The sequence below is a fragment of the Tenrec ecaudatus genome, chromosome 2, assembly GCF_050624435.1.
Source record: "Tenrec ecaudatus isolate mTenEca1 chromosome 2, mTenEca1.hap1, whole genome shotgun sequence".
Lineage (NCBI taxonomy): Eukaryota > Metazoa > Chordata > Mammalia > Afrosoricida > Tenrecidae > Tenrec > Tenrec ecaudatus.
In genome coordinates, this window is record NC_134531.1 from 206,209,497 (window position 1) to 206,219,782 (window position 10,286).

The following is a 10,286-nucleotide window of genomic DNA, read 5'->3' on the forward strand; positions in this document are numbered from 1 at the left end:
AGAGAATATTGTAGAGCTGATTAGAGATTAAAATGAAACACCTGGCTTGAAAAGCTCAAACCGTATCATTTGATCTCCCTTTTGACATATTTTGAGTTTGCTCTGGTTTTCATATTTTGTTTTCTTTCAAACTGGGTGTTATCTCTGTTATCACTTGTTTTTGTTGGTAGCCTTCTTGACTCTGGTATACATTTGTCTATGCTTTCAGTACATGAAACCCGGGATGGGTGACTTGACAGAGTCAATAAGTAGCTACAGGGCTCCTGGTGTGTGGCAGGGGAATAACAAGGAGTACAAGAAGGAAGAAAATGTTTTAAAACTGATTGTGGTAGCAATTGTACACTTCCTGATGTCACTATTGAACTACTGAATTGTATGATGTCTACGTTATGTCCGAATAAAATGGTTTGAAAAGAGAAAATTTATAACTCAGTAATGGGTTATAAAACCATTTCTTTCTTTTTTGATTTTTGTTTTTAATTTTCCAGAATAGACTTTATGGTAGACCACAAAAGCCATCTCAACAAATTTTAAAATACTGACATCATATTGAAGTCAAGTCTATTTCAAGCTAGAGCAGATTTTTTTAATTAAATACTTTTATTGGGGGCTCTTACATCTCCCATCACATCCATCCATCCATTGTATCAGGCACATTTATACGTACGATGCCATCATCATTTTCAAAGCATTTTCTTTCTACTTGAGCCCTGTATCAGCTCCTCATCCCCCCCCCCTCTTCCTCCCCTGGCCCTCCCTCTCACATGAACCCTTTGTAAGGTATAGGTAATTTTCATATCTTACATCATCCTGTCACCCTTCACCCACTTTTCTGTTGTTCATCCCCCCAAGAGGGGGTTATATGTTGATCCTCGTGATCCATTCCTCCTTTCTGCTTTCACCTTCCCTATATCCTCCTGGTATCTCTGTTCTCATTGTTGGTCCCCTCATTGTTGAGGGGTTCATCTATCCTGGACTCCCTGTGTTGCGGGCTCTTATCTGTAGCAGTGTGCATGTTCCGGTCTAATCTGATTTGTAAGGTAGAATTGAGGTCATGATAGTGGTGGGGGGGAGCACCAAAGAACCAGAAGAAAGTTGTGTTTCATTGGTGCTATACTGCACCCTGACTGGTTCATCTCTTACTTGAGACCCTTCTGTGAGGGGATGTCCAATTGTCTACAGATGGGCTTTGGGTCTCCACTCCATGCCCCCACCCCCAATTCACATTGGGTATGGTTCTGTTCCGGGTCTTAGATGCCTGATACCTGATGCCATCAATGCCTCATGATCACACAGTCTGGTGTGCTTCTTCCATGTGGGCTTTGTTGCTTCTAAGCTAGGTGGCCATTTGTTTACCTTCAAGCCTTTAAGACCCCAGACACTATTTCTTTTGATAGCCGGGCTCTATCAGCTTTTTTCACCACATTTGCTTATGTATCCACTTTGTCTTCAGCGATCATGTGAGGAAGGTGTGCATCACAGAATGCTTGATTGTTTGAAAAAAAGTGTTCTTGCATTGAAGGCGTACTCGAGTTGAGGCCCAATGCCCATCTGCTACCTTAATTCTTCACATACAGATACATAGATCTGTTCCCCTCTCGTTATCTGTAAGTATATTTACATGTGCACATGCCTGTATTTAGACCTCTATAAATGTCCTTTGTCTACTGACAAACCAATTTCTAAAATGGACAAAAGAACCAGACATTTCACACAAGGGGATGCATGAATGGGCAATAAGTAATAGAGGGAATCTAGATTTAAATTACAAAGTAGATTTACATAAATATTAACAATACGGTAGACCCTTGACAAGATGGACTGACACAGGGGCTGCAGCAATGGCTTAGAACAGAACACCAATTGTGAGGATGCATGGGACTGGGCGGTGTTCATTCTGCTGTGCATTGGGTCGCCTTATGTCGAACAGACTCGACGGCACCTAACCCTGACACCAGCACCAGTGCTGGTAAGGATAAGATATGAAGGAACTAGAACTCACATCCACTGTGACCAGAGTGCAAACGAATCAACCTCTCTGGAAAACCTGGCAGATTTTTCCGAGTTAAATGTACAGTAACCATATGATCCAACTATTTCACTCTAGGTATTCATGCAAGAGAAATGAATAGGTCAAAAATCGTTCATAAATTATTATTCATAGCATATTAATTAATTGCTTCTTAGGAGAAACAACCTAAATATCAATCAATGTGAGTGACTGGGTAAATGAACTGTGATATATATATAGAATGAAACACTCTTTGGTAATAAAAAGAAATAACTCACAGACCCACACAACAGCGTGGAGGAATCTCTAAAGCATTACACTGAGGTTTAGAAGCTACACAGAAGAGGGGGGCACATTGCATGGCTCCAGTGATACAGAGTTCCTATAGTGGAAAAGCCTAACTGACAGTGACTCAAAGGAGAGCGACAGTTCTCTGGGACTGGAGGAGTTGGGAACTGACCCCAAAGTCCATATTGTTGGAGAGACAAAAACGTCTAGAGACTGTATTACTATGGGGGTGGTGGTGATGTAGGTGCATACAGTGGTCAGAAGTCATCCCTTTGCACTTAAAAACGGGCTCATTGTACCTGTTAATTCTACACAATAAAGGTGGTTTTTTTTAACCTTACTAAGTGGTACAGTAAAGATTTGTGTACTTCACTGCAAAATTTTTTAATATAATAAATCATTTTATTGAGGCTCATACAACTCTTATCACAATCCATACATACATCCTTCACTGCAAATTTTATCTTCCCTGAAAGAAAAAAAAATCTACCAAACACTAGCTCAGTACTTGGCTAAAGACTTGAGCACCCATGTGGCAGGGAGGGTGGGGAAGGGAAGGGAACAAATGAGGAGCTGATACCAAGGGCTCAAGTAGAAAGAAAATGTTCTGAGAATGATGATGGCAACAAATGTACAAATGTGCTTGACATAATGGATGGATGGATGGATGGATGGATGGATGGATGGATGGATGGATGGATGGATGGATTGCGAGAAGAGCTGTACGAGCCCCCAGTGGAATGAACGTGAACGCCGACCATGGTGCAGAGGGGAGATGACGCCACACTGCATCAAACCCAGACAGCCGGAGTGGACGCAGCGCGTGATCAGCAAATCCAACAGGGTCGCCTAGGAGAGCAGAACCTAGGCCTGGGTATCTAGGAATTCATTGTACTATGCTTTAAGTTTTGCTCCACGTTGCAAATGTTTCTATCATCAAAGTTTGAGGGGGGAACCAGTACAGAGGTGTACGGGTTCTCCTCTTCCACTACTGCAGCCCTGGGGTGTTGGTCTACTAAGCCCCTAGGTTACATTTCCCTTTTAAGGAATTCCCATGGGTAGCAGCCTTACAAGTCTGTTACCGAGGTAACCAATCATGATGCACTGATACTTCAGGTGCAGCGCTGTACAGTCAGGAAATGCTAGTCCTTACGGAGCGCACATTTACTTAGCTCCTGTTGTTGCAGGCCAAGTAGGATGGGTGGTTAGCTACAATTGAGGTTAGTCTGATGTATGTGGACCCCGAATGCGTGGACTAGACCTGCTCCATCGGGGCTTCTCGGCCTTTTGGCAGCAGGTGTTCAGACCCATCTTCTGGGTAGGTTCCAAGGGCCAGCCTTACTTGGCTGCTTAACCCTCTGTACCACCTAGGGACTCCACAGGATCCTCAGGATCAGTCAGCCAGCCAGCGAAACACAGCAACCAACCATGGTGCGATAGGGACGTGGCCTCATGTCAAAAGGCAAGCTGAAGACAGGGGCAGGTAGAGGGGAGGAGGGTGGAACACACGGCTCCCCACACATGCAGGAATGGAAGGATGGGCAATGCCACCCACACGTGGAAAACCAGCCCGAGAAAGACTCGTTGAACCCCTGAGCAAGGCCAGCGGGAGCACGCGAGGGCAGGAGGAGGGCCAAGAGGTGAGGAGGGAGGCAGGAGGACAGAGGTGAGGAGCAGAGCAAGGCTGCCTGCCCACCTGCAGCACGCGGCTCATCCACTGGAAGCTATCCTCCTCTGAGGCGTCCGGCCGCTGCTCGGCCACCAGGACGATGCGGTCATCGTGCAGCACTGTCACGGAGAACACGGCTATCCTGCAGCAGAGGACAGAGAGGCAAGGGAGGCGCAGATGGCCCCACAGAGCCAGAACGAGGCAGGCAGTGCATTCGAAACTCAAATGTAAAAATGGGCTGCTCACTAAGAATTATGAAGGCCGTCCGTCGTGGCAATCTCAGAAACAGAGGATCTCTGGGCCATACAGACCAGCAGACACTGACTTTGGAAGGACATGGTCCTTGTTTCTAACGTGCACCCGCAGGGGAAGTGTCTCGGTGCACATATCCCGGTCTAGAACGTCGACTCTGTTTAATCTACTCACATCCATCAGCCTTCCCCACGGGCCAGCCTGCGCATTTCACTGCGATGACCGACCGAGAGGCTTGCCACGGGTCGGGATTGACTTGAAGGCAGTGAGCTTTTGTTCTTTTTAAAATGACATACGTGAGTGTATTGTTTCCACGGTCTTCCTCTCAAGAGTTTTCACGTGCCCCCCGAGTTGCTGCGTAGCCCATCCCTCTGTCTCTGTCAGACCCGGGGGTGATCTCTCTGTCTCTCCCCTTCCGAGAGCTGCTCTCCCTTCAAACCACCAGGTTAGTGTGGTCTGCTGGGTCAACGGTGTTGGAATAGGTGCCTTTTTGTGACAAAACTCCCGAAATGCGTATCCCCAAGGCTATGTGTTCATTTGAGTGTGAGTTTTGGTGGACATCTAGATTCTAACTTCTCTTTCAAAGTGTGAACATACTCCCTGCCGCTGTCATCTCGTGTTCGGCCCGCGCTGTGGACGCAGCGGCTTTGGTTTTTAGCTTCGCGTCTCACCTGTTCTGAGGCCCGTCTTCCCTTGGGGCTGGCCTGTCTTCCTGCTCCTATGCCCAGTTTTCATGCTTAGATCCAAGTTTTCCAAAGGACTGAATAAACTTCAGATGGTAATATGAATGCCGGCCACCTTTCTCGCCATATCTTTGCCTCTATATGAGACTTTCTGGTGCCTAGAGAGCCCCAGGCTTTGCACACCCAAGTTGACTGGCATGCCTCTCTTTCCCCTCCAGACAGGCTCCCCAATCTCAACCAAGGGGGACTGAAGTCACGCATGGGGCCCGCCAGCATCACCTGCCTCTGTAGACAAACTTCATGGGCTCCACGGCCAGAGCAGTGGCCACCACGTCGTCTGCACTGTGTCTGCGCCCGCCGACTGCCATCAGCCCATCCAGCTTGCCCACGACGAAGACCAGGTTGTCCTGGGGGCAAGGAGGCCAGTAAACACAGGACAGACCGTCAGTGTTCTGGTGCCCACAGTCTGAGTGGGGCTCACCAGTGGGATGGGGGCTATTGGGGACACAGCACAAAGAAAGGCACAGAGGAAGAGGTGGGGGCTGGGGGCTGGAACAAAGCTCGAGGGCAGCGGTTCTCAACCTGGGAGTCGTGACCTCTTTGGGGGTTGAACGACCCTTTCACAGGGGCTGCACGATTCATAACAGTAGCAAAATGACAGTGATGAAGTAGCAATGAAAATAATTTTATGGTGGGGGTCACCACAACACGAGGAGCTGTGTGAAAGGGTCGTGGCATTAGGAAGATAGAGAACCCCTGCTCTAGAGGAATCTGTGAAAACCTTTGGAAACTGTTTGGCAAGGGCAGCCCCCGCCCCTTCCCGCCCCACAAGTTCGACTCCAGTGATGCTCTGAGCTGACAGAGTCCCAGGGAGCTGTCTGTCCTATGCATTACAGGACACCCACTATTGCTACGTGTACCATCACCTCATATGACTACCCAGCGTGTCTCCAAAGGTAGCCCAGTGTCCTCTGAGGGCCAAATTACCGGATTGAGCACCCCTGAGTGAGCTACTCTGAGACCTTTCACACCTTTGAGGGTGCTGGTGGCTAGCGATGCACTCACCGGCCCAATGAAGCCCAGCAGCCCGGACCTGGTGAACGGCCGGTCCGAGACAGGAGCTCCTCCTGAGGTGAGCGGGATGGTCTGCGCAGAATGCAAAGGGGGTCAGGTGGACAGCAGGGCCTGACAAAGCCACAGTGTGCTTGGGGAGGCCAACAGGTGCCAGGTCTTGATGTCACACAAAGTTCCGGAGGGTACACACCTCAAAGACATTCTTTGTGATCCCAAGCAGTCCGTAGTACGCGGTGCCTGTGGCGCTGGAGTGGACACAGATCTCTCCGACTTCATCCGTCTTACAGAGGTAAGGGGTACCTTCAACCTTCACCACACACACACTGGCTAAGAGGGAAAAACAGGGCCTCGAAATCAAAGCTGAAGAGAACACTTCACTCACCAGGACCAACCTCCTCGGTCCTGGCAGCTGTGAGGGCATTCTTGACACAGGGCATTCCCAGGAGACAGGATATCGTGAGGTGTAGGCCGTGCACTGCATCGAAGGGCGTGCCCAGTTGCACTGAGAAGTGTGTTTAGACTCTTCCACCTGGAGCTCGGGAGCCCCGCTATGCCACCCCACATATCACCAAATGGGACCGGACGCCTGTGGGAGGCACCCTTACCTCCCGGCATCACCTGGCCAACGTCCTGCACGGTCAGCACGGCCAGTTTCTCCTCGGTGTCCACGCGGATCACGCCGTAGCTGAGGCCACTCATTGACAGGATGGCTTTTCTGGGAGGGGGTCCTCCCAGATCAGGAGGTCTGGAAAACAGAGCCACCATCCGATTCATTGCAGGGGTGAGGAGAAACCCTACCCGAAATCCAGGGTGCCCAGCGTGGACGCCCTGCAGCCTAGCTGTGCGCCCTCAGCCTCATGTGGTGCAGAGATATGCGTCTGAGTCCGGCAGACAGTGCACAGTCCTGACAGGGGAGGCCCGCACCCCTCTTCAGAAAGGGTCTGGGACCCCGGGGGAAGTGGTGCTGGAGGACCGAGGCCAGGGCACAGAGGCTGTCCCTTCTACCTGCTGCCTGGGGACGCTGCCGCCAGGAGCTGAGTGGCAGGTGAGTAGGGAGGCCAGGGGAGTGAGGAGCCCAGCTGGGCTGAGGCGCCTGTTGCAAGGAGCCCCGAGGTAGGAGAGACCGAGATCACTGGACAGCGAGGTGTCGGGCAGCCCCAGCTGTCTCGACCGCACCCTGACAGCTCGGACGCCATCTCCCTGTAAGCCCACGGGGTCTTCCCGCCTCGGGCCCACGCCTGAGAGTGGCTTCTAATGCAGCCCCAGACCCAGGGCGCTGAGAAACAAAGGACCCTCCCCCATCCTCTGCCACGAGGAAAAGCACACCCCCCTGCAGAACAAACCCCAGCAGGTCAAAGAGATAAAGGACAGTTTGCAGTTGTGTAAACAGGGTCTCCTTTTCACGCTAAGCTATGATTTTAAAACGCATATTACTGAGTATGTGGGAGTGCATACTACTTATACGGATGAATATGATATAGGAAAAAAGCAACCACCACTGAAGACTGAATTCGAGTGGCCGAGTGGAAGCGGGAGCCTGGACACAGAGGAAGGACCCTGGACTGTGAACCCATCAGACCAGGCCCGCAGGAGGGATGGTGCAGGGAGGAGCTGCAGGAGAGAAGCTGGGGCCAGGAGAGCAGCCAGCTCTGCGGGCTGGTGCGGGTGGCAGAGGCACTGCAGTGTGGTGGGCTTCAAGGTGCCCACACACAGAGGAGCACAAGGAAGGCAGTCACACAAGGACAGTGGGTCCTCTTCAGGATAATGGCTGGGGTGCTGGTCACCAGGGAGGGGCTGCTAAAGAAGCCCAGGTGCTGTGCCCAGATGGTGCTCCTGGCTGAAGGGGGCCCAGCCAACCACTGTGGAACCAGTCAGGGTTCCCAGGTCACCGTGGAGCCCGTGGTTGGAAGCACGGCTGACAGGAGGAGCAGGTAAGGACTGCAGGTGCCCAAGCCTCTCACGCACACAGGCGGGGGCTGAAGCTCAGAGTGGGGCCGCTGAGCAACCATGGGACGAGGCTGTGCCATCCTGTCCTGCCTGGATATGCTGACGTCCCGTCCAAAACAAAGCCTTGCCCGCTTTCCTCCCTGACGTCCTGCTGAGAGGAAGGACACTGCAGTGGAACTGGCCGGGGTCCGGCTAGAAGACCCAGTGAGGCAGTGCCTCCTGTAGGCTCTTGTGGGGACGGGAGGACGGCTGCCCAGACAGTGCCCACCTGCTCCCCGCCAACAAGAGCACGCGCGATGTGGGCATCTGAGACTAAGTCAACAGGTAGCGAGCACACCACCCTGTCCCGTGTGCCATCTGATTGGCACCAGAGAGGACTGGGCGTCTGTGTGGATGGGCCTCCCAGCTGAAAGGGGGCTACCTTCGGACAGCCACCGTGAGTATCTCAGGGGAGCAGGCGCAAGGGCAGATGACCTCCGGCCGCAGGCCCCTGGACTGGAAAACGTTGAGGAAGGCATCACAGGAGGAGATGGACCCTGCAAGAGAGGAGAAGGACAGGTCAGAAGGAGGGCAGAGGCCATTGTGGCAGGGAGGAGTAGAGCGGCATGGGCATGGAGTGTGTGCAGGAAAGGGATGCCACAAGGAGACGGCATGTCTCATCACAGCCCCGTTCTGAGTGCTGCTTCACAACAGGGTACGCTGAGCCCTGATCTCCAGGCTGGCCTGACCCGATCGGGCCACTCTGAGTGCCCTGCACAAGTCAGGAGAGAGGGGCTGGGGTGGACACCCTCCCTGGAGGTGGATGCTCAAGCTCATGATGACAGCAGCCCCCAGCCCCAAGCCTGGACTGGAGGCGAGAACCTTCTGCCCCAAGCCCCAGAAGGGCCTTGGAACGAGGGGGTAGAGCTGCAGACCTGCCAGAGGTCCTTCCCATCCAGCCCTGTGTGGGGAGGGCCTATGAGTGCCTGTCGTTTCAAGTATGCCCCCCCTCGCTTCTTCCAGAATGCACTCCCCCATGGTGGTCCCCTCTAGTCATGACCAGGGGTCCAGCCTCAGCACCAGCGAGACCACCCCACACCCACCAGACACCTCTCTCAGCCCTGAGAGGTCAGCGCTAGACACCTGTGGAGGCCCGGGGCTCTCTTGGAGCTGCGATGCCCTTTCCTCCCCTGAGCCAGCCAAGGGACAGTAAACAAAGAGAAATGGCTGTGGTACCCACTGGGTTTGGGGCAGGGACACTGCTGCTCCTTCAGCCACCATTGCTGGCGCTCCCAGACAAGGTCCCAGAGAGAGGGACCCTGCTTCCAGACCGAAGCCAGGCCTCTGAAGCCACATGGACCATGAACTCCACCCAGAATTCAAGGACTGGGGAGCATGAAGCAAGGATGGCCCTGCTCTGGGGCGTGTGGTCAGAGAGGACTGTGTGCATGGAGGCCCCACGCGGGGAGAAGGGCCTGGAGGCTGGTGTGGCAGGACACAAGACTAACAGTGGGAAGCTCAGAGCTTAGGGCACATGACTTGGGATGGGGGCTCAGGGCTGGGTCTTAGGGAACAGGGCTCAGGGTGGGACTTTTGAGATGAGGTGGTTCATCAGAGAGAGGGGAGACCTGTCCCTCTCCCCTACAAAATCTATAACTATATCCTGTCAACTTTTTTAAGCAAACTAACTTTTCCATTGCTTTCTCATCAACAGAGGAGGCTGTCTTGGGATGAGGGTGGGGGCCCAATAGACCTGCCTGAGGAGTTGTTGACAGACAGGCCAGAACACCATGGGGCCTATGATGCTGCAGGCAGCACGGCTCATTTTATTGCTCAGGAGGATCTATCAACACAAGTGTAGTCCACCTGGAGGGTCAGCAGTCAGGAGACAGAGGCCCCCCCCCCCCATGGCCAGGGCTGCGTACTCACAGGGGTTGGCACCGTCCGCCACAATCAGCATCCGCAGGGAACTGAGGCTAATGTCCCTTTGACCTCGTTGGGCTAGGAGAGACCAGTGCATGTCTCGGGACTTCACCAGGGCTGCTCGGGCTGTGGAGGAGACAGGCGTGTGGGGGAGGCGTGACTCACACAGCATGGAAGTCCCGTGGCCAGGAGAGAGGACTCATCTCCCACCAGCATGCCCTCTCCCCAGTAGTCCAGTGTGCACACGAAGCTGCCCCGGAGCCCGCCCACGTAAACATCCACCCGGAGCTTGAGTTCCGATGTCATAAACTCAAGCCCATTTTCAACGTTAATGCTTTCAGGGCTTCACTCTGCCCTTCACGCCTCACGGCCGGCTGCTCCAGCCCTGTAGGCCATGGCCTGTGCTAAAACTTCTCCACTGCGGTGCCTGCACCAGCTGGGAGCCGGGAAGCCTGGGGGG

General features: G+C 53.0%; 1 protein-coding gene across 2 annotated transcripts in view; it reads right to left on the bottom strand.

Moving 5' to 3' along the window:
* DIP2A (disco interacting protein 2 homolog A) overlaps window positions 1-10,286 on the bottom strand; it is a 125,584-nt gene that overhangs the window by 33,374 nt on the left and 81,924 nt on the right. For both annotated transcript variants that reach the window (XM_075542171.1, XM_075542170.1), the window contains exons 16-22: window positions 9,833-9,952; window positions 8,346-8,460; window positions 6,583-6,722; window positions 6,168-6,304; window positions 5,969-6,049; window positions 5,183-5,310; window positions 3,996-4,110 (exon numbers count right to left, since the gene is read on the bottom strand). In XM_075542171.1, the coding sequence (XP_075398286.1) occupies window positions 3,996-4,110; window positions 5,183-5,310; window positions 5,969-6,049; window positions 6,168-6,304; window positions 6,583-6,722; window positions 8,346-8,460; window positions 9,833-9,952 (836 nt within the window). The remainder of the gene's footprint in view (window positions 1-3,995; window positions 4,111-5,182; window positions 5,311-5,968; window positions 6,050-6,167; window positions 6,305-6,582; window positions 6,723-8,345; window positions 8,461-9,832; window positions 9,953-10,286) is intronic.